The sequence below is a fragment of the Miscanthus floridulus genome, chromosome 13, assembly GCF_019320115.1.
Source record: "Miscanthus floridulus cultivar M001 chromosome 13, ASM1932011v1, whole genome shotgun sequence".
Classification (NCBI taxonomy): domain Eukaryota; kingdom Viridiplantae; phylum Streptophyta; class Magnoliopsida; order Poales; family Poaceae; genus Miscanthus; species Miscanthus floridulus.
In genome coordinates, this window is record NC_089592.1 from 86452301 (window position 1) to 86479785 (window position 27485).

Below are 27485 nucleotides of genomic sequence, written 5' to 3' on the forward strand. Positions count from 1 at the left end.
ACGGGGTAGCTGTGCTCTCAGTGGAGCAGCTCAGTCAACTCGAGAAGCCCGAGACCAGCTGACCAGGCTGTTACTACTCCGCGCTAGGCAGTAAGTAAGCCAGTAACAGCAACCACGACTGGAATCCACGCGTGAGGCTTGACAATTCACAGAGCATATATATGCATGTTCAGCTCAGAATGAGGACCTATACAAAGCAATGGCGTGCATAAACCATAAAATGTGGTATCAACTAGCAATGTACTGTATGATATATCCACACACACCATGCTCACTGGAGATAGTATGACCTTTCTACTGACAAATTTGTACATGTGGACACGATTATGCGGCCACATACCAAAATAGCTGAGAAAAAAGTGCATGGTAGCACCGTATCGCTGGTCAAAGCTTGCTCGAATCCAAAGGAAATTGTCATTAGCTTCCGTTGTGTACCATGTGTCTGCTCAGATCAGCAGAGCTGCGGAAACCATCACAAGTAGCATACTAGTACCTGCAGCAACCGTCTGATGAGCATCAGAAGGAGGAGCGGTGGCGCCCCCTGAGGGGCCAACATCAGGCACATTTCTTGGCGCAGTAGGAGGAAGAGGCGGCTCCTCCACGCTTGAAGAATTCAGTGTCGGCATTGGTGCCACAGATGGCGGCTGGGTTTGGAAGGATTGGAGCAACTGTACAAGGGCGCCAACCACAACAGGCTGCATGTAGTCGGGCGTATCCTTTCCCAGAACTGTACAGGTGTTTTCTGCCAATGCAAGAGTATGTAGGTGTCAGAACATGGAGCATAAATACTGCAACTGCATGCGAGCTAGTGATTAGTCACATGACGTGGCAAATGAGACTTACTTTTGTATCTTCTGACTGTCTTCGGGAAATCAGTTATGATGCCAGATAGATTAAATGACTGAACATAGTAATTGATTTCCACAGTTGCATCTCCAAAGAAATCCAACGGGTGTGCTACAAACTCATTCCGGAACACCTGTGCATACACAGCTAGCCCCGCTGACTGCAGATCTTGCATAAGTCTGTTCTGTCTTATGATAAAATCAGAACTTAGAGTGAAAACAGATAACCTGTCAACAACTACAGCATGAGCAAACTTCTTAATGTCTTTCAATGAGGAATTAGAAGCGTCCCCGATGCTTGAAGGGAGAGTGTAAACAAGCTTGTATTTTGTTTTCTGCTGCTTCAATTTGACTAGAACAGCACTATCTTTTGACTGGATCAGAACTTCCTTGGCAGTCTGATTACCAAAGCCAGCAGCACTTAAGGCAGTGGTTACAGAATCAACAATGTCAATTCCTAATGACTTCGCTATATATGCAGCATTCTGTAGTACAAAAGATAGATTGGTCAATGACGAAAGAATTCTATTTATTAAGATAATTTTAAGATATTTAACTTCTTGAAAGATTAATAGGATATTTGGTAAGCCATAAGGGAAAAACACAATCTTTGTAGAAGTTTATACAAGTTATGTCTCCTTCTTAATATAATGATGTTAACTATCTGGTGAACTTTTTTGCACATCATATAGTCATGCTTTTTTTAACGAAACGGACAGGTATCACATTGTCATAATAGAGAGACAAAAATCAGGTGGAAAGTTCAATTCTATGAGATCATATCAAAATAAGCAAAACTTTGAGTGAAGGTATCACCTCAATAATGATCATGGCACCAGACAAATCGCTATCCATTACGATTGCAAGAAAGTCAGATAACTTCAGAAACTTCCCTTGATTTGCGTACCTTGGGTTCCTAACAAGATAATAATCACTCACTGGGGAAGATATCTTGGCTGTAGATAAAGGGCCAGTCAAAAGGATACTTATGAGTTTGTGCCTTTTGTGAGGTATTCATGTATTTGTAATGTTATTTTCCATTTACTTTTGGTAGTAGAAAGCAACACGGTAAAAATTATATCGACAATGCTACAAAAGAAAACTCACGTTTTAAAGCACTACTGCTAATGTTGGCCCAAGTGAGGTTGAATGTGAAGATTCCTGGTGTAGGCTGAATTTCTGGAACAACAGAAGGAGGAGTGGCGAAAGGTGTTATCTGAACATTCGTGGTGTCAAGCAGATTAATGGAACTCATGCACATAAGAACTCCATCACTTGTCACTTGAACTGGACAATCAATTACATCTGCGCCATCATCAATGGCACTATGGTAGGCCAGGTCTGTACAGTCCGGATAGTCTCCACTATCACCATTATGCGAGATAACTAAGGGTTTCCCTGTAAAGAAGCGCTACAGATAATTAAACTGAGTTGAAATAGAAGATATCCAACCATCATGGTACAATTACTAAGGCATGAAACATACCATGATCCGTCTTACTTGAATTCAGTTTAGCAAAACAACCTGCAGATGAGAAGATTCAAATGAATTAAAAACCATACCGGAGTATTGCTTTTTCCGTCATAAAAACAACTAACTATCATACTAAGTTTTCAAATGGGCACAAACATATCTTAAAATGTGTGTGTGTGGGTGGGGGTAGCCCACTGGATCACCGGCTCAGGTGAGTCGACCACTCACCAGTCTTACCGACTACGACAAACGTTGTCCAATCACACAGTATGGCTAGAGGTAGAAGAAGTGAGGGAGAACAGAGCATACACACACAACAGAGACACCAGCGTTGGCCGGAGCCCTGTATAGGAGATGACAAATTTGAACTCTCTTAACTGAGTTACAGTGGTAAACTATTTATACAACTCTATCCATCTAGTCCTAATACAGCTGCCATGCTGTAACCGTGACTAGATAACACAGCAGGGCTGACTCTGGCGCCTGCTCCTGCTGTGGCTACAGTGCGGCAGGTGATGCGTTCGGCGCCTGCCCCTGCAGTGCTACAGTACCACAGCAAGGTACCTTTTTGGTGCCGACTTCCACTGCCGTGCGTTCACACAAGGGAGTAGTAGATTATCTAATAATTTTTCTCCTAATCCTACTGCTAACCCTTGAACCCCCTCCATGCTGATCATCTCCTTCAGCTCCGTGAGTCGAAGACGGCCGAGCGGCTTGGTGAGGACGTCCACGAGTTGCCGACTAGTTTCGACGAACTCGATGACGATCTGCCCTCCATCGACACAGTCCCTGAGGAAGTGAAACTTAACGTCGATGTGCTTGCTCTTGTCATGGAGAACTAGATTCTTCGCGAGGACGATGGCGGGCTGGTTGTCCACTATCAGTGCTGGTGGGTGAGCTTCCACACTTGTCAGCTCGCCCAGCAGCCAGCACAGCCACACAACTTGGCACGCCGCTGTGGCCACCGCTACGTAATCTGCCTAGCATGTAGATAGCGCCACTACCTTCTGTTTCAATGACAGCCATGAAATTGGAGCCGACCCGAGGAAGACGAGCACGCCAGAGGTGCTCCGCCGTCCGTCGATGTCTCTCGCCATGTCTACATCGCTGAACACAGTGAGCTGCAGCCTACTTCTGCTAGTCTTGGGGAAGACGATCCCTTGATCTACCGTCTCCTTGACGTAGCACAGTAGCCGCTTCACTATAGCCCAGTGATCCTCTCTAGGATCCACCATAAAGCGACTGACGTAGCCCACGGTGAACGCAATGTCTAGCCTCGTGTGGACTAGGTAGCACAGACCGTCGACGATGCTCTGGTAGAGTGTTGCATCTACCTTCGCCGCGGTACTGACATTCGTCAGCTTTAGCCGCTCCTCCATCGGAGTCACGCACGGCTTGCACTCAGCCATTCCGCTCCACTCCAATAGCTTTGAGGCATACGCACTCTGACCGAGCGTGAGTGCCTCCTTCCCTTGTCTCACCTCAATGCCGAGGTAGTAGGAGAGCGCGCCGAGATTGCTCATTCGAAAACGAGCCGCCATCTCGCGCTTGAAGCTATCAATGTCCTCCGCATGCGCACCGATGACGATCAAGTCATCCACATACACGCCAATGACGAGCTCCTCCTTCCTCCGTCGTTGCTTGTAGAGCGCATGCTCGGTTGCGCACCTTGTGAACCCAAGTTCGCCCAGCGTGGCGTCAAATTTGGCGTTCCACGCTCGTGGGGCCTACCGTAGCCCGTAGAGCACATTGCGCAGTCGGAGCACACTGCGCTCCACTCCCTTGATGGCGAAACCCAGAGATTGCCTGACAAAGACCGTCTCCGCCAGCTCGCCATTAAGGAAGGCCGATTTTACATCCAAGTGATGGATGCACTAGCCCTTTGCTGCCACCAAAGCCAGTAGCAAACGGACAGACTCCATGCGCGCTACCGGCGCAAAGACTTCTTTGAAGTCGATGCCCTCACGCTGAATAAAGCCTCGGGCGATGAGACGCGCCTTGTGTTTGATAATGGCGCCGTGCTTGTCCCGCTTGACTTTGTACACCCACTTCAGGCTGATCGGACGGTATCCTGGAGGTGGATCGATGAGCTACCAAGTCTCGTTTTTCTCAATCGCCTTCATCTCCTCTAGCATCGCCCGTCGCTAATTTCCATCGCGCTCGCCCAGCGCGAACGTGGGTGGTTCCTCTATACCGACGAGCAGCAGCTCTTGGTCATTGAGCAGCCGACCAGCCAGGCCTGAGGGCCCTATGCCGCCGACGATGTCGTCCAGCCTGCGGAACCGCACCTCACCTTCGTGGAAGGCATCCATGAACTCACTGATGTCACTTGGAGGTGAGGCGAACTGGATCAACGTTGATGGAGTTCCCTGTTCTGCTGGAGTGATCAGCACAGCACCTGGAGTGCTCGGCACTACTCCCGGACCGCTCGTCACCACTCCTAGAGTGGTCTACACCCCTCCCGGAGTGCTCGGCGCCCGTCGTGCGGTGGTCGGCACCACTACAAGACCCCTCGGCTCCGCTACGGGAGTGCTCGGCACCCATCCTGGAGTGGTTGCCACCACTATAGGACCTTTCGGCTCCACTCCTAGAGTGCTTGGCACCCCTTCCGCAGTGCTCGACACCTCCCTAGGTGTGCTTGGCTCTGTCGCTGGAGTGCTCGGCACCCCTCCTGGAGTTCTCGGCAGCTCTTTCCTAGTGTCTCCACCACCGTGGATGACCAAGTGCTCGACGACGAAGGTGTTGGTCAAGCCACCAGCTTCCCCCGTTCTCGGACTGTTCCAGTCCCAGGCCGCCTTCTTGTCGAACACGACGTCGCACGAGACAAGCACCTTGTCTCTGCGTGGGTTATAGAGCCGGTACGCCTTGGTACCCTCCGCGTAGCTTAGGAACACCATCGGTGTGCTCCTATCCTCCAGCTTGGTCAGGACCGGCTTTGTCTTCCTGACGTGGCCGATGCAGCCGAATGTCTAGAGGAAGGACACTCTCGGCTTGCGTCCATGCCAAGCCTCGAACGACGTCTTGCCCTTCAAGGCCTTAGTGGGAGCGCGGTTGAGGATGAACACCGCCGTGGTCACCGCCTCACCCTAGAACCTTGCCGACATGCCCTTGGCCTTCATCATGGATCGAGCCATGCCAACCACCGTCTGGTTTTGTCGCTCCACCACGCCATTCTGCTGTGGTGAGTACGGTGCGATGTGGTGCCACACCACACCCTGATCCGCATAGTACGCAGCGAACTCCACCAAAGTGAATTCGCCGCCTCGATCAGTTCTTAGCACGTGGAGCTTCTTGCCGCTCTCGGCCTCCGCGCGCATCTTGAACTTGCTGATCGCCGCCGCCGCTTCGTTCTTGCTCGTTAGGAGTTGCAGCCACATGTAGCGGCTGCAATCATCCATGAGCAGGAGGAAGTACCACCGACCACCATTTGTGGCTGGCGTGATTGGCCCGTAGAGATCGCCGTGGACGAGCTCAAGAGCGTCCATTGCGCGATACTTGGCCGCCTTTGGGAACGACAACCTCCTCTGCTTCCCGGCCAGGCAGCTGTCACACAGCTCGCCTCCATGCTCTATGTGGGGTAGCCCTCGGACCATCTTCTCCAGTAGACCAAGTGCATCGAGGCTGAGATGTCTGAAACGGGCATGCCACAGACACGGTTCTTCGGTGTGCCTTGCTGCCAGGCACACCGGCTGCTCCACCTTTAAGTCGAGCAGGTACAACTGGTTCTGGAACCTCTTCACCTTGGCAGGAAGTCATTGTTCCTGGTCCCTGATCCTGAGGACTCCGTCTTTGATCAGTACCTCGCTACCGCGCTCATCCAGCTGGCCAATGCTGATGATGCTTGAATGCAGCTACGGGATATAATATACATCTGTTAGCGCGCTGTGCTCACCATTCTGGCACCTGAAGATGATGGTGTCGTGCCCTTAGATTGCCACCCTTGAGCCATCACCAAACTTCACCGTATCGGTAACATCGTCGTCGACCTCGGAGAAGTCTGCCTTGGAGCCTGTCATGTGGTTGCAGGCACCAGAGTCCAGATACCACCGCTGCTCCTGCTCGTCGCCCACACATCCGAGGTGGACTTGGGCGCGTGGTTCATCGAGGTTGACAGCCTTCAGGGCCTTCCCAGGTCCTTCGCCCGCCATCACCTCTCTCTTCTCCTCGGCCTCGACGTCGTGCAGTGCGTAGAATGTCGCCATCAGGATAGTGGTCTCATCATCATCGTCAGCTTGCGCTAGATGAGCCTCAGTCTTCTTCTCCTGTTTGCGATTTGGGCACTTTCGTGCCCAATGGCCTGTCTTCCCGCAGCGTCGGCAGGCGTTGGGGTCGACCTGCTTCTTCTTCACCGAAGAAGCCTTGCCGCGGTGCTTGCCATCGCCATCGCGGCTGGAGGAAGCTACCCCGGAGTTCCTCCGAGCAGCCCACTCCTCCTCTGTCAGCAGCAGTTTGCCGCTGTCCTTCGTTGCTCTCGCCTGCTCTAGGCGCTCGTCCATCGCCCGCAGACGTCCTGTCACATCCTCAATGGTGAGGGTGGACAAGTCCAGCAACATCTCTATGGAGAGAGCGATCTGGATGTACTTTGCCGGCACAGAGTGGAGGTAATTGGAGACCGCCTCCTCTTCGTCGATGGTGACGCCGTGGCTCTTCAGCTTGCTGATGAGCGTCTGTAGACGGAGGGAGAAATCCTCCACCGATTCACCATCCTTGAACTTGAGGTTGGCGTACTCCTGCTTCAGAAGCTGGGCCATTGCCTTCTTTGCGCAGTCGGAACCAACGCGCATCGCCGCAATGGCCTCCCATGTCTCCTTAGCAGAGCTTTTCGCCCCCAATGGCTCCCTGTACTCCACCGGTATAGTAGCGATGATAGCCTCCAACGCTGACATGTCATCTTCTTCATTGTCGGTGCCCTTGTCAACAGCATTCCAGAGCTGTCAGGCTCTGAGCTTAACCTTCATGGTCACCGACCACTCGTCATAGTTGTTGCGAGTCAGCGTCGGCCAACTGGTGCCGCTGACCTCCCGCACCGTGCGAACAATGACATCCTGTCGTGGCTGGGTAGCCACAGCAGCACCGCTGCTGTCGCCCATCTCCGAACCGTGCATCATCACCAGCGATTAGTCCAGCGACGACGTTTGTACGACTCTGATACCACTTGTTAGCCCACAGGATCATCGGCTCAGGTGAGTCGACCACTCACCAGTCTTGCCGACCACGACAAACGTTGTCCCACCACACACTATGGCTAGAGGTAGAAGAAGTGAGGGAGAACAGAGCATACACACACAGCAGAGACACCAGCGTTGGCTGGAGCCCTATATAGGAGATGATAAATCTAAACTCTCTTTATCGAGTTGCAGTGGCAAACTATTTGTACAACTCTATCCATCTAGTCCTAGTACAGCTGTCATGCTGTAACAGTGACTAGATAACACAGCAGGGCTGACTCTGGCATCTGCTCTTGCTGTGGCTACAGTGCGGCAGGTGAGGCGTTCGGCGTCTGCCCCTGCAGCGACTATAGTACCACAGCAGGATACCTTTTCGGCGCCGCCTTCCCCTACCGTATGTTCACACAAGGGAGTAGTAGATTATCTGGGGGTGCAAACATTCTTTTATCAACCCAACGTATTAGAAAATATAAGTTCAGAGGATTGCAATGCTATGCCTTTTACTTAATATAAATGTGCAAAGCCAAAATATTATTATAGCAGAACAGAGGAAGTACTTCAAAGGATATCGATAACAAGGTTTTAAATCTCCGGCTATAGCCTCCGCTATCTCCGGCTATAGCTGTTTGAGAAGGATTTAGCTAAGATTTTTCATATACAAGTTAGCCATTAGCTGCCGCTATAGCCCGCTATAGCCCTTTTTAGGACATAGATAGCAAAATGGCTTAGCCAGCTATTTAAAACATTGATCGATAACTACATTGTAGTTGAATCCTTATGATGTACTAATGGAAAACTTAGTAGCTTACCAATTGCCTCTGATGCAGTAATAGGGTAGTCCGACAGTACACCATCAACAGAGAAGCCACCATCACTGATAAAGTTTAGGTATTCCGCCAATGGATCGTAGCTGTAGTTATAGGGAATAATTCTATCATTGGCAAAATCAGAGGCATATATTTCCAGCCCTGCTTTGTGCGCATCTGTGACAATTGATGTGGACAGCAGCTGTAGATAGTTATCATTCGTCACCGGCCAAATGTAGTCCTTAGGGACCATTATGCCAGATGCAACAGACTTAATAAACGTTAGGTTCCTCGACAGCGAACCATATGTTTGGTTTATAGAGTGATCTAAGAGGTTTTTATCAAGAAAGCTATACACAAGCTTTGTTTTGCGACCAACTCTTGCAGATATATTTTTGAGGAAGCCCAGTTCAGGTGACGAGATATAATCCATGGATACCAGCTTTCGGATTGAAAGTATGTAGCTGCTCATGTCCAAACCATGTTGCTTGTAGAAGATGGGATGCTACACATATGGAAAAAAAAAAGGAAATTAGCTTTCGAATGTAGCATAACACTAGCTAGCAACAAAATGAATAAATCATGGCTCCTGTTTGGTTACCCCTTCTAAAAGTTTTAGGAGCTAAAATCTGGATAGAATTTGTCTAAAGAACCAAACACCTCCTCCTAAAAGCTTTTAAAAAACTTTAGGAGGGGCCAAAAACTTTAGGAGCTCCATCCCCTCCTAAAAGCTCCTAAAGTCCATCCTGAACCCCCACTATCCTTCCTTTATTGCCCTGTCCCCCCTCTCTCTCTCTCCTAGAGGAGGGCTGCATGGTCTATTTGCTCGTGTATTATTGCTTTTAATCAGTTTTAAGAGATGGAACCAAACACTCTTTTAGGAGGTTTTAGCAGCCTCATGAAGCTCTTAAAACTTTTAGCTCCCAAAAATTTTAGGAGCGGAACCAAACAGGGTCTAAGTTCCAAGAATAGTAATCCAACCTGGACATTCAGCCAAACAGGAGACGACTTGACAAGGTACTGAAAGTCAGTGACACTGACGATAGGATAGATGTCGTCGAATTTCTCAGTGCGAGACCAAATTGCTTGTGTTACTGCTCAATATAGTAGATATTCAGTTAAGAAAAATAGCTCACATCATTAGACTAAATTTGTAAGCCAGGCCATAAAAAGCAGATGACCGTAGAAATGATTTTGACCAAACAAAACATAAAAACAGTACTAAAAATAATGTCAATGCAAACTACTTAAGATGTCCATAATGTAAAAACTAGTACGTACTAACATATGACACCCATCGCTGTAAACGAAAGGCTTTGCATTGCAGTGGCATATATTGCGTGCTGTACTCACGACGAACTGCAGACCGAAGCTCAGCAATGGTGAAGTCGGAGACAAACCATCCAGTCTTGTGCACACCGTCGATGACGTATGTCCGCTTCCTGGCGGGGTACGCCGCTTGGCCGACGGTGGTGCAGTTGTTCATGTTTATGTCCCGGAGGCAGACACCAACACCGTCCTTTGTTAGCTGGACATCGCACCACATAGCTGTGCCAGGCACGCTGGCGACCTTGGCGAAAGAGTAGGCGCTTTGGCTGGAATCTGGAAACACTCCTGAGAACCCGCCTTTGGCGATCACAAGTGGAGCGGCACCTGCAGGAAGAACAAATGCTCATGATTGTTTTTTTAGAGTTTCAGGGCTAAAACGCCCCGGTCATTGTATTATCATCACAAGGACCAGAAAACAGTTTAAGCATTCCGTGTTCATCACCCACATACAGAAAACTTATCACCCTCCAACCTTAAGCAGCTGATTAACAGCGACAGCAAGATTACAAAACCAACACCTGCTCTTTCAAATGCTCATGATTGTTGGTGCCGTGTCCCATTAGAGACTGTATATCTGCTCAGATTATCGCTCAATTAGTTTTGCGCTTCTCCTATATTTTATATTTCAGGTGCCTAACTTTTTTAGCGTTATGCAGACTAGTTAATATTGTCGTTGTTTGACTATAGAAAACAATTGTGAATTGTCTCTTATGAGTGAGTTGTCCTTTTAATTGTATTAGTTGGTTGTATTAGACTGTTGTCTAAAATCATCTTAGACTTCAGGCGACTGAAGTACAGCAACTCAGCGGCAATCACTCCACTTGTCAGAGAAGAACCGAAACTTGAATTCTGGAATTCCCAGAAGCAATAACCAGTTGGTACGAATGTTTTAGAGAGATAGAGAACGGAACTCCCTACACTCGTCAGAGAAGCTATGAAACTCTAGAGCAAGCATCCCCAAGAAGGGCCCAATTGGGTTTGCCAGCAGGTACTGACCCGCGGAAGCAACAAAAGCATGCACACGGCTCCTACGAACGAATGCACGAAGCGAAGCAGAGGAGTACTGCAGGTGCAGGACGGGACGCGTGGAGGAAGCTGTAGAGAAGAAAGCAAGGAAGGATGGGGTGCGTTACCGCTCAGGGTTTTGTAGTCGGAGGGGAGCCGGGGGGCCTGCGCGGCGGCGCCGCCGACGAGGGCCATGACGACGCAGCCCAGCAGCAGCGCGGCGAAGGCAGCTGCGGCGGCCACCCCTCCACCACCCGCACCCCGTTGTTCTCCTCCTCCATGGCGTCTACTCCTCCCCATCTCCGAAGCTTACAGCACCTTCCCGCGGCGCACGGGAACTGGAGGAGAAGCTGCTGCTGCAGGCTGCAGTTGCACTCACTGAAACGAAATGGAAACGGCCTCTTGTTTTTTTTTTTCGGTAGGCAAGCATATATAGCAGCCGTAGGCCGCACAGCCGCGTTCAAACACCGGCCCCACCTGTCTGTACGCGGGGAATGTGGCGCACTGAGGATGGGCCCACCGCTCAGTGACACGCTCGTGAGCACGCGCTGCGTCAGCCACAACGAGCGGGGAGTAGTGGCCCGTGGCCTGTAGGGTCCTTTTTCAAATTTTTAAGTAACAGTACTCCACGGTTTAATCATTGTCCAGCCAGATAACCGTACTCCAGACTGTTATACCAGAAACGCATGCAAGTGGCTCAAGTATTTTTTTTTCTCTACGCCTCCAAACATATCCTTCCAAAGAATATGCAACAGGATGGCGAACGGGACTCCGCTAAATGAAAGCTCACTAACCATGTGTCATTCGCAGTAGAGTCGGTGCATAAACATTTTTTTTAAAAGGCGGTAAGAGTTTTGCTAGATTTTTATTAGACAAGTAAAAGAAAAAACAAAACAGAAAATTACAGAGAGCACTGAGGGAAGGGGGCATCACCACTGCAGCGTCCCCCTAAACCCACTCCAAACTCACTAAGGCCTTGTTCGTTTGCTGAGAATCTAATACCGGAGCTGATTTCTTCCAGCCCAGGAATGAGTGGAACCGTGCCTGTCACTTATTCCCAGCCTGTAACTATCCCTGCCTGTAACTATTCTCTGCTTCTACCGTCTGCTGTTCGGTTAGCCAGGGATCAATGTCAGGCGGGCAGATTTGTTTCGTATAGATACGAAAATCAGGCGCATTCGGCATGTGATATGGAGATTCAGAGCAAAGAAGATTCTGTAGTCCATGGAATCTCAAAAGTCAAAACGGAACGTTTTCAAAGTTTGTAGTGATGAAGAAAATAGAAACGCCACTCCAGATACAAAGGACTCAGCAACGCATCCTAACAGCAACAGGAATAAATCTGATATAAAACTTGCTGGCAATGTTCATCAATAAACCTGACATCGCTGCCTGAGTATATAACCAACAGAAGGCAAGGAAAATGACATTCTGAGGTACTGCTCCATATTGGAACCCAAAACTCTTTGTAATAGATGACTCAATCACAGAAACTAAAGCAGCATAAAGTTTACATCATTCCACACAATAATAAACTACATTGTTTCTTAAAAAAAGACACTATCGAACTGCCATGGCAGAGAGAAAGTCCTGATGTCCTTAGCCATAGTTCAGGCGGAACATGTCGTTCTGCACGTAGAAATTCCTAGGTCCTGCTAGCATCAAATGGAACATCTGCACAGACAACAGGTTATGATGTCACAAATTTTGTTCGTGCATGTGAATCAATAGAAGTAAATAGAGACAAAATGAAAAACCCTACACTTCAAGTAAGTATAAACCATAACAGATGTAATAAATATTAACATAACATTCTGTACAGCTTAACACAATAAAAAACTGAAAGCACTCTTCCCCATTTGGATTCAATGGAGTTCACCTATGGAACACAAGCAACCAAAAAAAGAAATACTAACACAGTTCATTGAAACATAGCCAACTGCATGAAACACAACCATAAAGTGAAGCCAAGCAGTCAAAGCAGAAGAATACATTGCAGACAGTAGGATAACAAAGAGAGATGTCCACATAATGATACAATATAACAACTAGAAAGGAAAAAAACTTGCCAATTAAGTAGACTGACCTGTTAGACCATCGCACTTTTGAGCCAAACCAAAGTTGCTTCTCGATCTAGTTCATACCCACTTAGGAAGGCCTCTCTATTTTCTTTGCTCTTGATGAAAACTGCAAATGCTTTTGCCTTCTCTTCCTTTGTCACTTCCATTGTCCTCAGAACGGATATACACCTTTTGATAGAGACGTCATTACCTTCAGCAACCTCCTTTTCTTTGGCTAGATCTGCAGACTCATCTTGTACTTGCTTAGTCCTCATGTCTAGGTATCTCCCCATCATTTCTTCAATCCTTTCACCCTTCTTAGGTCTCTTTTCTTCCTTTTCATGTTTTTTGCTTGATGTAGTAGTAGTAGTTCTTTGCTGCCTGCTTCTTTCAACAGCTACGACCTCATTTTCTTCATCTCGTGACAGAGAACCTCGCTGTCCATTTCTTTCAACAGCTACAACCTCACTTGCTTCCTCTTGTATCTCAGTGATTGAATCATCTTCATCTAGTACCTCATGAACCTCAATGTTGTCCAAGTCATCTACATCATGAATTTGTCGAAGTGGTGCTTCCTCTTGTGGTGGCTCAAGAGAAGTCAGATTGTAAGTACCTTCAGCCAAATGACCTACACGATAACAAGGAAATAGCTATAGAAAGTGGTCTTTCCTCATGAAATTCAAGTATAAAGAGAACCAATATAGTTATGACAACTAGAAGGAGTTAATTGGGGGGGGGGGAAATATCAGAGCAACTAGTAGTGCAGAACTGAAGAAAACTCATCACAGTACAGATGAGAAGAACATGGATGTAGAGTTGCTATTCTGACATCTATAAATTGTGACAAGTAGAAGCATATAACCTAACTCTATAAAACTAGCATATTGTTGCTTAGTCATCAGAACTAGTAGAAAAGCATTACTGTAACTAGCATATTGTCAGCAATATAATACTTGATCTACTGTAACTAGCATAATCAGCATTACTGTAACTAGTAGAACATGTATAATGCTTAGTGTGGCCTGGAATAGGTCTAGGCTCCATTAGAGATAGTACTATACTCCATGTTCTGGCCAGTGTGGCCTGGAGCTTGTGGAAAACTAGGAATGACTGGGGTTTTAATGATCACCTCATTAAGTCTGCCAAAGTTGTAGCTCACAAAGTCATGGGTTTTTTTGTCACAGTGGAAGAAACTTAAGCCGAAGGAGAAGATGAACATGGACGACACTCTGAAGAAACTCCAAGAAGGACAGCATGCATGGTGAGCTTTATATTTTGCTATCTTTTTGCTTGTAGCTCGCTTTTATTTCTAGATGGTAACGTTTGTGTGGGCTAAACATTGTAAGCTGGTAATCCCAGCAGATACGGTTGCTTTCAATATAAGCAGGGTCTTTGCCTTTGGTCTAAAAAAATGTTATCCTTAGAGTATGAGTTAGTGTATGTTTCCAAATATTGGCGGGAAAAGTCCTTAAACTAAATCTCTATTGAAAGGCACTGCCATCCTTACCAAGGCACTGCTTCATGCATGCATGCGTGCTGCGCTGCTGCTAATTTTCAAACACACGCATACTGCACGGATGAGCCCAGCCCACCAAAGACAAGAGCTATAGTATGTCGAAACACCAATGGAGCAAACGGTGGGCTATGGAGTGTGCATATGTCGAACGAGTCATGTCTGGCAATGGTATATATATATGGAACGAAAGTAAGGCGGGATATGGATGAGGAAGAAAGAATGATTAGATAAGACATGACACTGCTTTAGTTGAGGAGATTAGAGCTGAAAGACTGTGGGACCCAGCCACGTGCTGCTTGTCCTAACAAATTTATGGCAACCATAAATATAGATCAACTTTAATATGTGTTCATAATTGGACTGGTTGTTAGTTGAGGTTTGTGAAACCTGGTTTACCAACACAACTTTTTATGGGTCAAATATCCATATTGAAGTGGGCAAGGAATTAGCTTAGGCGCTACTTCTCTAATGGTTTCAAAATTGCGCGGGCAAATACACTACTTAACACATAGGTCAATGATGTTGTTACTTTGTATATACCACTACTACGAAAATAATTTTATAAGACATGTTATTTATAGAAGCAGTCAAAAGAGTTTTGTCACCAAAAATACTTGATCAAAGACTACTAGACAAATCAAGTGAATCATAGGATAATATAGATCAGCAAGATAGAAACAAACAAATACTAAAGTGAGAAGCAGAAAGAATATATTGATTGACACTGTTTGCAACTATAGAAAGTGAACCTACCATCATAAAGCTCTCCCAAAGCATCAAATAGTGGAAATCTTGCCTTACTGTTGCGGAACTTCCTAATTTTAGGGAATGTCTGCACATTCAAAGAGAACCATTGATCAAATATGAGGTTATCACTATGAGGATATCCATAGAATTACTTTAAGAAATCAACTTACAATTTCAAGGTTATCCCACATAGATGGTGATCCTTCAACCATATGCCTATCTTCATTCCAGGTGGCCCCACTCTGCCTCCTTGCCTCTTTGAGCATCCTATAGTCTTTCTTTAGCTGTCCTTCTTTGTCTTGAATCTGACTCTTTGTGTAGTTGACATACTTGTTCCTCAGATGGAACTCCTTCACCATTTTATTCCACCCTTTAGGGGTCCATCCGTTGTCACCTCTATAGCCACTATCTTTATACTCATGGAGAATGTCTACTAGGGACTTCTCAAGGGCCGGATTCCAGTCTGCTCTTTGCTTTACTACTACGTAAACCATGGTCAGACATCAGGTTACCAAAAATTAGCAAATATAAATAACAGTAAAGAAATACTAGTTTATAGGTTACAGGTTTACTAAAACTACTATAATAGCACATGGTGCAATAAACTGTATAGAAGAAAATTACTTCAAGAAAGTTTTTTTAGTAGAGAATTAACAGCAATAATAGCAGAGAAATAACAGCAATAATAGCAGAGAATTAAACACCATACCTCTTGGAGAACCTCCAGTCTTCTTTGCCTTACTGCATTTAGGAGAAGCCTTCTTTTTAATACCACTTGTTGTACCCAAGAACCGGTGCAACTTTGGTGACGCCCTTGCAATCATATTGAGCTTCGGGGAGCCTTTTCCAACCATCGCTGTCAAATATGACACAAGCCTATTCACTTATTACAAGCTTATTCAATTATTACAAGCCAAGTTTATTACAAGCTTATTCATGACAAAAGCTTATTACAACCTATTCAAAGACTAATTTAAAGACTAAAAAGAAGTCTCGGCTTAATTACAATCCATGCTTATTACAAGCTTATTGACTTATTACAGCCTATTCAAAGATTAATTTAAATGTTGCTGGTACTGAACCCACATTTCTTGGGCGATGGTGTCTCTTAAAGCGTTGCCTTGTACTGAACCCACATTTAGGTCATTCATTTGATCACCACTTGGTACAGCAACAAAGTTTCTTGGAGGGATATTATCCGGCTGATGATCTAACCATTCCTCGTCTCCATGAAGTAATCGGATCAGATTATGGAAGATGGAAGCAGCTATAGGTATCTTTACTTGATTTTCCAACATGTGGAATGTGGCAACTTTCAGAATGGGGAAGCGCTTCTTAAGCACCCCCAAAGCCCTTTCCACATGGTTCCTCAGTAGTGCGTGGTGGTGGTTAAAGAGCTCCTTTGGGTTCTGCGGCCTTCGATGTCCAGCCCCAAATTCTTTCAAATGGTATCGAACTCCCCGATATGGAGCAAGAAAAGATGGAGTATTTGCATACCCTCCATCGACTAGATAGAATTTGCCTGGAGGTACTTGGAAGCCCTTGCTCATAGCTGATCGTAGCACTCTAGAATCTGTAGCCGATCCCTCCCATCCACTAGAGACGAAAGTGAAGTTGAGATCGAAATCACATGCCACCATCACATTAATGCTTAGTGTGCCCTTCCTATTTCTAAAAGGAGAAGCTTTCTCAGAGGCTATGGAAATAGGAATATGAGTTCCATCAATGGCACCTAGACAATTCTTGAAAAATGGATAGAATCTAGGATTGTCTTGGATTTTTGTATGCACTTGATTAGGATCAGGAGCTTGAAGGTAACGGCGAGAGAGTGCGGGAATGACCACCTTGAAGAAGTGGTTGATGTGATGATGGAAGGTGTCATTGATGTGCCCAAAGAACACTTGGAGATCCTCATACGAGGCGTTGTGACTTAACATGTATAGGAAGAAACCCAACTTCTCCTCCACAGTTATCCTAGTATCAACAACAAGCCTTTTGCTTCTAAGATAATTTGCCAATTCTCTAAAGATGTGTGGTTCCATCCTAAATGCAACTTGACAGTTCTTGACATGTCCCTCAAGGAGTCTTCGAACTTTAACCTCGCCTGTTTCTTCCGAAGTATGATGTTTCTTCTTTTCCCCTCCTCTAGTAGAACTCATAAGATATAAGGCGGGGAAAATAAATAGCATCATGGCATCGTCTTCTTCCTCCCTCCTCTTTCTAATACGATCTCGTAGTGAGCTGCTACTTCTGGCCTAATGTTGGTGGGATGGGCTCATCCGTGCAGTATGCGTGTGTTTGAAAATTAGCAGCAGCGCAGCACGCATGCATGCATGAAGCAGTGCCTTGGTAAGGATGGCAGTGCCTTTCAATAGAGATTTAGTTTAAGGACTTTTCCCGCCAATATTTGGAAACATACACTAACTCATACTCTAAGGATAACATTTTTTTAGACCAAAGGCAAAGACCCTGCTTATATTGAAAGCAACCGTATCTGCTGGGATTACCAGCTTACAATGTTTAGCCCACACAAACGTTACCATCTAGAAATAAAAGCGAGCTACAAGCAAAAAGATAGCAAAATATAAAGCTCACCATGCATGCTGTCCTTCTTGGAGTTTCTTCAGAGTGTCGTCCATGTTCATCTTCTCCTTCGGCTTAAGTTTCTTCCACTGTGACAAAAAAACCCATGACTTTGTGAGCTACAACTTTGGCAGACTTAATGAGGTGATCATTAAAACCCCAGTCATTCCTAGTTTTCCACAAGCTCTAGGCCACACTGGCCAGAACATGGAGTATAGTACTATCTCTAATGGAGCCTAGACCTATTCCAGGCCACACTAAGCATTATACATGTTCTACTAGTTACAGTAATGCTGATTATGCTAGTTACAGTAGATCAAGTATTATATTGCTGACAATATGCTAGTTACAGTAATGCTTTTCTACTAGTTCTGATGACTAAGCAACAATATGCTAGTTTTATAGAGTTAGGTTATATGCTTCTACTTGTCACAATTTATAGATGTCAGAATAGCAACTCTACATCCATGTTCTTCTCATCTGTACTGTGATGAGTTTTCTTCAGTTCTGCACTACTAGTTGCTCTGATATTTCCCCCCCCCCCCCCAATTAACTCCTTCTAGTTGTCATAACTATATTGGTTCTCTTTATACTTGAATTTCATGAGGAAAGACCACTTTCTATAGCTATTTCCTTGTTATCGTGTAGGTCATTTGGCTGAAGGTACTTACAATCTGACTTCTCTTGAGCCACCACAAGAGGAAGCACCACTTCGACAAATTCATGATGTAGATGACTTGGACAACATTGAGGTTCATGAGGTACTAGATGAAGATGATTCAATCACTGAGATACAAGAGGAAGCAAGTGAGGTTGTAGCTGTTGAAAGAAATGGACAGCGAGGTTCTCTGTCACGAGATGAAGAAAATGAGGTCGTAGCTGTTGAAAGAAGCAGGCAGCAAAGAACTACTACTACTACATCAAGCAAAAAACATGAAAAGGAAGAAAAGAGACCTAAGAAGGGTGAAAGGATTGAAGAAATGATGGGGAGATACCTAGACATGAGGACTAAGCAAGTACAAGATGAGTCTGCAGATCTAGCCAAAGAAAAGGAGGTTGCTGAAGGTAATGACTTCTCTATCAAAAGGTGTATATCCGTTCTGAGCACAATGGAAGTGACAAAGGAAGAGAAGGCAAAAGCATTTGCAGTTTTCATCAAGAGCAAAGAAAATAGAGAGGCCTTCCTAAGTGGGTATGAACTAGATCGAGAAGCAACTTTGGTTTGGCTCAAAAGTGCGATGGTCTAACAGGTCAGTCTACTTAATTGGCAAGTTTTTTTCCTTTCTAGTTGTTATATTGTATCATTATGTGGACATCTCTCTTTGTTATCCTACTGTCTGCAATGTATTCTTCTGCTTTGACTGCTTGGCTTCACTTTATGGTTGTGTTTCATGCAGTTGGCTATGTTTCAATGAACTGTGTTAGTATTTCTTTTTTTGGTTGCTTGTGTTCCATAGGTGAACTCCATTGAATCCAAATGGGGAAGAGTGCTTTCAGTTTTTTATTGTGTTAAGCTGTACAGAATGTTATGTTAATATTTATTACATCTGTTATGGTTTATACTTACTTGAAGTGTAGGGTTTTTCATTTTGTCTCTATTTACTTCTATTGATTCACATGCACGAACAAAATTTGTGACATCATAACCTGTTGTCTGTGCAGATGTTCCATTTGATGCTAGCAGGACCTGGGAATTTCTACGTGCAGAACGACATGTTCCGCCTGAACTATGGCTAAGGACATCAGGACTTTCTCTCTGCCATGGCAGTTCGATAGTGTCTTTTTTTAAGAAACAATGTAGTTTATTATTGTGTGGAATGATGTAAACTTTATGCTGCTTTAGTTTCTGTGATTGAGTCATCTATTACAAAGAGTTTTGGGTTCCAATATGGAGCAGTACCTCAGAATGTCATTTTCCTTGCCTTCTGTTGGTTATATACTCAGGCAGCGATGTCAGGTTTATTGATGAACATTGCCAGCAAGTTTTATATCAGATTTATTCCTGTTGCTGTTAGGATGCGTTGCTGAGTCCTTTGTATCTGGAGTGGCGTTTCTATTTTCTTCATCACTACAAACTTTGAAAACGTTCCGTTTTGACTTTTGAGATTCCATGGACTACAGAATCTTCTTTGCTCTGAATCTCCATATCACATGCCGAATGCGCCTGATTTTCGTATCTATACGAAACAAATCTGCCCGCCTGACATTGATCCCTGGCTAACCGAACAGCAGACGGTAGAAGCAGAGAATAGTTACAGGCAGGGATAGTTATAGGCTGGGAATGAGTGACAGGCACGGTTCCACTCATTCCTGGGCTGGAAGAAATCAGCTCCGGTATTAGATTCTCAGCAAACGAACAAGGCCTAAAAGAAAACAGCAACTCCAGGAAGAGGCCTCTGGAAAAACAACTAAACAGGGAAAACGAAAGGGAAACACTAAACATCTAAACTTAACCCCTCACTAGATCTTGTTGCCCGCGCGGTATTGCTGTATATCCTCATTGCATAAAAGAGGCACTTGTCTTGGTTGTAACGATTTGTTTTGAAAAGTTATTCTGTTACGCTCCTTCCAAATATTCCACCAAAAATAAATCATAACACCGTCGAACTCTTTTTGCTGTCTTTCTATCGAACTTTGCTCGGCACTTTCGCCAATATTTGTGAAGCGACCCTGCCATTCCTACTCTGTCAATCGCAGATAGACCCGGGCACCGCTTTAAAATGGGCCACATTTCATTAGCGAAGGTGCAATCTTTGCACAGATGTGTCAGCGTCTCATTGTCTGTCCCGCAAAGCTTGCAAATCGGGTCATTGGGCTAATTCCGTATGATTAAATGGTTAGCGGTAAGGATCTTCTTATACAGTAAAGTCCAAGCAAAAAAAATAGCATTTGGGTTCCGCCTTTGCTTTCCAAATCGGACATGAGCTTCATTTTGCTAAAAGTTCCTTCAAATTGGATACGGTAGGCACTCTTGGCTGTGTATTCACCGTCCGTTGTCCATCGCCAACTAACAATACTTTCATTTGGCTGAGTTTGCCCTGTGAACCGATTTGCAATGCCTGTAAATACCTTTTTTATGGAAGCTCTGCTCACTAGACATGCCAGCTACAGTTAGTTGTAGTGCTTTGCAGTTTGGCTCCCCTTTTGACTTGGTATATGGCAGCACTGAATGTTCAGTATGAAAAAGCTGAGAGATTTGTAAAGCGCAGCGCACTTCCTCCCCTCTCCGTGTCCGACCGTGACTCCGTCGATTCCCTCGCGCTCAGTTGCGGCAGATTCGCTAGAAAAGTGGTGTGGTGGTTCGTCTGGCACGCAGCCCACGCGGGCGGTGCGATCAAAATCAAATGATGCCATGGCCCGGCCGCATGGTGCTTTTTCGCGGCATAGATAACGAACTGTGTGCGCTATCTATGGTGTGGCATTGCTTATATCTGATAATAATAAATCTCCTCTTGTTCCCTTCCCACTAACACAGGGCAGGAAGAACACGGCAATAGTGTACGTTGATCACAATATTCAGGGCACCCATTAGGAGCTGGAAGAGAAGAATTAATCAAGGAAAGTAGCTGGGAAACAGTGACGAAAAGCTGCAACGTAACGGGTCATGGTGGATTGCGACGGTGCCATTTTGCCGAGGGTAGGAAGAAGAAAAGGACCTGTTTTCCACGGCGAATTGCACGGCTAGGCCGCATTGCCTCCACTCCAAGGCCATACAAGCCACCGGCATCGATAAAAAAAAGAAGTGAAGAATCATAGTGGAGAAGAATCATCGTGCATGGACTGGAATTAATCGAAGCGCTGGTTCTTGGCCCACACGCACGGCGGCTTGACCTGGATTATCGCGTCAACGGAAAGAATGGTCGGAGCGGAGAATTATTATTATTATTATTATTATTATTATATATATATATATATATATATGATGAATGAACAATATAATAATGATGATGATGTCATCTGTCACCGCCGGTCAAGTCGTCGATTTCGTCTTCTTTTTAGCTAGCGAAGGGAATACGGACTGAGTATGCATCAAATCAAATTGTTAGCAGTGGGGAATCGCTTGCTCAGGAAGAAAAATGGAATCTGCAAAGCTCGACTGGAAATTTGATGTACTAAATATAATTTGCAGAATATAACAGACAAGTGCTTAACAGAGGAGTACTTGAATAGTAATGAACATAATACATTCCAGTCTGATCCCCCTCTCCCTAGCATACACAAGTCTTATACTATTATGCCTAAGCCTTCCACTCCGGGCCGGCACAGCCTGACGTTGGGCCGGCGCTCGCGGACGGGCCGGGCCTGCTCACTTGAAGATGATTCATCATAGTGTATCACTGGAGCCATAGAAGAAGTGTTGACAATCTCGCCTCCTTTGGAGCCGGCATGACCCTAGGCCGGAGCTCTTGGAAAACGCTGCTTCAAGTGCTCCAGTGTCTCCCAGGTAGCCAGCGACAGTGGCATTTGGGACCACTGCACGAGGACCTCCTCCACAGGTGAGTCTCCCGAAGTCCAGCGGCGATCAAGTATCCGCTGAGGCACCTGAAACTGGGCAAGATCATCTAGAAAGAGCATCAGACACCGGCAGCTTACCATGAGAAGCCTTGAGCTATGATACATGGAAGACGGGATGTATGGAGGAGGAAGAAGGAAGAGCCAGCTTATAAGCTATTGCACCAATACGCTCCAGGATCTTGTATGGGCCAAAGAACCGAAATGAAAGCTTCTGATTAGCACGGCGGGCAAGTGAAGACTGCACATAAGGCTGAACCTTCAAGAAGACCCAATCACCAATAGCAAAAGAGCGTTCATAATGGTGCTTATCGACCTGGCGCTTCATGCGGTTCTGAGCCTGGCTGAGGTGTTGCTGAATCACTAAAGTCATCAGAGCCCGGTCATCGAGCCAAGAATTGAGGTCAGCGACAGGTGTGGCAGTAGGAGGACGAATGCCAAAATGCCGTGGAGGAAAGCCATACAGTACTTCGAATGGAGATCGACCCAATGAGGAATGGTGAGAAGAATTGTACCAGAACTCAGCAAGGGCGATCCATTGAGTCCACCTGGAAGGACAGGCATGGGCGAAGCAGCGGAGGTATGTTTCAAGACACTGATTAACACGCTCCGTCTGTCCGTCCGTCTATGGGTGATAAGCGGAACTCATACGCAAAGTTGTGCCCACAATACTGAAAAGAGTCTTCCAAAAGGCACCGGTAAAGATGCGGTCATGATCCGATATGATGGCTAGTGGCATTCCATGAAGCCGGTAGATATGATCCATGAAGAGGCGAGCCACCATAGCTGCTGTAAATGGATGACACAAAGGAATAAAATAAGCAAACTTCGACAGCTTGTCGACCACCACCAGGAGTGCATTGGCGGAGCCGGATGGTGGAAGTCCTTCGACGAAGTCCATGCTGATGACTTCCCAGGTTGCCGAAGGAATTGGGAGGGGGTGAAGTAATCCTGGAGAACGAGAGCGGTCAGGCTTGGCGCGCTGACAGATATCACAAGCTCTGATGAATTGTGTTGTGGCCGCATGCATGCCAGGCCAAAAGAATAGCTGTCTCAACTTCTGATAAATAACTAGTATGCCGGAGTGACCGCCGAGTGGGCTGGAATGCAGAGCTGTTAGCACTTGAGTCTGGAGTTGCTTACTATGGCCCAACCATATACGCCCCTTGTAACGGATGACTCCATTGCTTAGCGAATAATGTGGTAATGCAGCCGGATTAACTGCCAGCTGAGACAAAATCTCCTGAGCCAGTGGACTGTCAGAATAAGAGCTGGCCATGTTAGACAACCACTGTGGTGAAGAAGAAGAAATGGCCAGGTATAATTCTTCAGTATCTCGGCGCGATAGTGCATCAGCGACTGTGCTATCCGAACCCTTTTTATACACAATCTTGTAACTCAAGCCCAGTAATTTGGTAAAGACTTTCTGTTGCCATACCGTATTATGGCGCTTCTCATTGAGATGGGTGAGACTTCGATGGTCAGTGTGGATGAAGAATTCACCTTGGATGAGATAGTGATGCCAATGCTCGACTGCTGGAGGATTGCAAGGTACTCCTTCTCATAAGCGGATAATCCACGGTTACGAGGGCATAAGGCCTTACTGATGAATGCAATGGGATGCCCATCCTGGTGAAGCACGGCGCCAATACCAACCCCATTGGCATCTGTATCGATGTGAAAAGGCCGCTAAAAGTCAGGAAGTGCCAGTACTAGAGTAGAGCTCAATGCGGACTGAAGAGCAGTAAAAGCCTCCTGCTGTGAAGATGTCCAAACGAAGGGTGCATCCTTTTTGAGAAGCTCAGTCAGAGGCTGTGCAATAATTCCAAAATGCCAAACGAATTTGCGGTAGTAACCCGCAAGTCCCAAGAATCCGTGAAGGGCGCGAACTGTTGTAGGTCTTGGCCAGTCCCTGATAGCCTGCACTTTGGAAGGGTCTGTAGTGACGCCATCAGCGCTGAGCACATGCCCGAGATAGGTGACTGATCGTTGAGCAAAAGAGCACTTGGATAATTTTAATTTCCATGAATCCCGGCGAAGCCATGACAGCACCTGGGTAAGATGATCGATGTGCTCTGCCAAAGTGCAGCTGTAAATTAAGATGTCGTCGAAAAAGACGAGGACAAATTTGCACAGCCTAGGAGCCAGTGTGCAATTCATCGCCCCTTGAAAAGCTCTTGGGTGCACCGGTCAATCCAAAGGCCATAACACGAAACTCATAGTGCCCCAAGTGGGTCTAGAATGTTGTCTTGTGTTCGTCTCCAGGATGTAGCAAAATCTGGTGGAATCCGGCTCTCAGATCAAGCTTGGTGAACCAACTGGCATGAGTCAATTCATCCAGGAGCTGATCAATGACAGGAATCGGATACTTGGACTTAACAGTCATAGAGTTCAACTTCCTGAAATCAACGTAGAACCGATATGAGAGATCTTTCTTCTTCACTAAGAGGATTGGTGAAGAGAACATGCTGCTACTTGGTTGAATAAGCCCTTGTGACAGCATCTCATGGACTTGGCGTTCAATCTCATCCTTTAGGGCTGGAGGATAACGATAAGGATGGATGTAGAAGGGTTGAGAACTAGGAATGAGGGGAATTGAATGGTTGCAAGGGCGAGACGGTGGCAAGGAGTCTGGAGCTTGAAACAAGTCAGTGAACTCATCAAGGAGGGACTGCATAGCAGTAGGAATACCGACAGATGAGAAGGCATCAGTTGTACTCTCCAGACTGCAGACTTGTAACAGCAACTTGCTCGGAGCCTCCATGGACTCGCCTTGCAATAGAACGGTGCTGCCCTCATAAGGTATGACCAGCCGTTTAAGTTGCCAGTGGACCTGCATAGGACTGAAGGATTCCAGCCAATCCATCCCAATAATCATATAAAAATGCAGTCAGTGGAAGAACCTGAAGGTCAGAGGTGAAATAAGTTGGCCGATAGACCACTGAACAGCAAGCAGGGTAACTGCACTTGTGAGAGTACCACCAGCAGCAATGCGACCTTGGCATGGAGACCACTTAACAGACACCTGGCTGAGCTGAGCTGCCACCGACTCACTAATGAAGGAGGTTGAACTACCGGAATTGAGCAAGATGTGCACAGGAACGCCCTGAACTGTCCCTGAAAACTGAACGGTGCGCGGAGCAGAATTGCCAGTAAGAGCACATTGAGAAAGAGCCAAGAAAGCCTGAGGTTCAATATCGGCAGGGGTAGCTGTATCTGCTGGGGAGTCATCATCTTGAAGGAGATCCCACAATTCCTGCACAACATGGAGCTAGACCTGAGGATTACACTTGTGGTCCTTGCTCCACTTGGCGCCACACTTGTAACAGAGTCCCATGGCACGGCGATATGTTTTGACGGCGGCCAACTTAGCATCAACAGACATCGTGGTTGGGGTCGATGTTGCTGTAGTAGGGGCCGGCTGCTTGTCAGGCCGCGGTGGGAGCGGCAATGGCAGCGCCATCTTGGGGATAAATTTGTTGGACAATGTCCAATCAATCTAGGACGACGCGCGAGACGTCAGTACCGTGGCCACCTCCTCCTGCACCAATGCCATAGAAATAGCAGCATCCAAGCTTTTTGGTTTGGAAACAAGAATAATTGCTTTAAGCTCAGGTCAGAGTCCATCAATGAAGTGCATAGTATAGAAGAGGGGATCAGTGGTAGCAGAATAGGCCTTGAGCTAATCAACGAGTTTGGTGAAATGCTCAACATAATCGGTGACAGTAGAGGTTTGTTTAATTTGGAAGAGCTAGCGTATGAAGGCCTCATGTTGGTCACAATCAAAACGATCATGGAGAGATTGACAAAAGGTGGTCCATGTAGCGATGGCAGGCGTGTTATCGATGGACTCATACCAGCAAGCAGCATTGCCCTCCAAATACATGGAAGCAACGCTGACCCATAAAGATGGATCAACTATGTTCATGTGAAAGTATTTCTCGCAATTGGAATGCCAAAGGCGGGGATTTTCACCATTGAATTTGTTGAAAGGGGGTTTAGAAAGGCGACCGGTGGGATGATGATGAAGATGGTTTGGGGAAGGAGCTTGGAACAGAGGGGATGTAAATGGTGGACGAGGTGGAATTGTGAGCGAAGGTGGGTTACGATAATGAAGGGAAGGAGGAGGACACTACAGGGTGGATGAAATAGGCAGAGGAGGAGGAGGATCGGGAGGCTTACCCATGACCGGGACATTAGTCCAGGTCATGACTGACCCAAACCCAACGTCCGGGTGAGACGATGCAGTGCCATGCCCACTAGGCAATTTGACGGTCGCGCCAGCAAGAGCACGGGCAGGCATCGAGGAGGAAGGAGTGCCGACACTCAGCCACTGTGGCTAGGCGTCGAACATCTTGTGGTCAAGAGCCTGGGAGAGCTTCCTTACCTCGAGCTTCACATCATCCACAAGGGCCTCGATCTCCGGGCGCCAGGTACCGAGATCCGTGGTGGCGACCTCGAGAGCTGTGACGCGGTCAGTGCTGTCGATGAGGAGTTTGCCACCGCGGAGAGCTTCCAGATCAGTGACCCGCTTGTCGGTGTCGAAGGTGAGGTTGGAGCATGTGGACTCAAGTGCGTCGAAGCGCTTGTCGACGGCGGCAGCACGGTCGAGATTGGCGAACCGGCCCTTCCACTGCTCGTCGTGTGCGTCGAATCGGCGATTGAAATCCTCCTTGGACTTCTAGATCTCGTCAAGGATGACCTTGAGTTGGGGATCCATCGTGCCCAGGGTGCGACTGAATCTGGTGAAGTGGTTGTGGTGGATTTGGTGAGGTTCCAGCGCGTCTGTGGTGCGGAGCGAACTGGGAGATCGAGCAGGATCGAAGAAGGCGAAATCTGATACCAATTGTTAGCAGTGGGGAATCGCTTGCTCAGGAAGAAGAATGAAATCTGGAATGCTCGACTGGAAATTTGATGTACTGAATATAATTTGTAGAATGTAACATATAAGTGCTTAACAGAGGAGTACTTGAATAGTAATGAACATAATACATTCCGGTCTGATCTTGCTCTCCCTAGCATACATGAGTCTTATACTATTATGCCTAAGCCTTCCACTCTGGGCCGGACAGCCTAACGTTGGGCTGGCGCTCGCGGATGGGCCGAGCTTGCTCACTTGTAGATGCTTCATCATAGTGTATTACTGGAGCCATAGAAGAAGTGCTGACACAAATATTTTTAGCTTCTTGTTGTGATGCGAGCGAGGTTGTGTTCTCGTGTTTTCTACTTGTCTCACTGTAATGTACCCCCTCTATCGGGGACCTAATACCGGGGTACCCCGGAAGGTGGAACCAATAACCACCGAACGTTAAAAACTTCTGGACGCATAAGAGCGCTGTTTCGTCTCTTATTCGAATGATAGGAGTTTGGTTCCGCCTCGCCCAATGCCTTTTGAGATAGCTCTGCCTCTCCCAAGGGCTCAGGGTTAGTCTCTGTCTCG

General features: G+C 46.4%; 3 protein-coding genes across 3 annotated transcripts; all 3 read right to left on the bottom strand.

The window, feature by feature from the left end:
• Window positions 1–108: 108 nt before the first annotated feature.
• On the bottom strand, window positions 109–11020 carry LOC136501858 (glycerophosphodiester phosphodiesterase GDPDL3-like). The gene is made up of 9 exons (XM_066497384.1): window positions 10756–11020; window positions 9647–9946; window positions 9275–9387; window positions 8297–8798; window positions 2332–2370; window positions 1953–2243; window positions 1662–1801; window positions 844–1330; window positions 109–742 (listed from the first exon to the last, which is right to left on the bottom strand). Exons 1-9 carry the CDS (start codon window positions 10925–10927, stop codon window positions 447–449), a joined length of 2340 nt encoding a protein of 779 aa, XP_066353481.1. The 5' UTR covers window positions 10928–11020; the 3' UTR covers window positions 109–446.
• Window positions 11021–12226: 1206 nt separating this feature from the next.
• Window positions 12227–15804, bottom strand: LOC136500223 (uncharacterized). Its single transcript, XM_066495597.1, has 5 exons — window positions 15660–15804; window positions 15121–15431; window positions 14957–15035; window positions 12744–13315; window positions 12227–12301 (listed from the first exon to the last, which is right to left on the bottom strand). The coding sequence occupies exons 1-5, from the start codon at window positions 15802–15804 to the stop codon at window positions 12227–12229; spliced, it is 1182 nt and encodes a 393-aa protein (XP_066351694.1).
• Window positions 15805–16005: 201 nt separating this feature from the next.
• On the bottom strand, window positions 16006–17181 carry LOC136499145 (uncharacterized). The gene has a single exon (XM_066494836.1). The coding sequence runs from the start codon at window positions 17140–17142 to the stop codon at window positions 16006–16008; it is 1137 nt and encodes a 378-aa protein (XP_066350933.1). The 5' UTR covers window positions 17143–17181.
• Between the last annotated feature and the right edge of the window lie 10304 nt (window positions 17182–27485).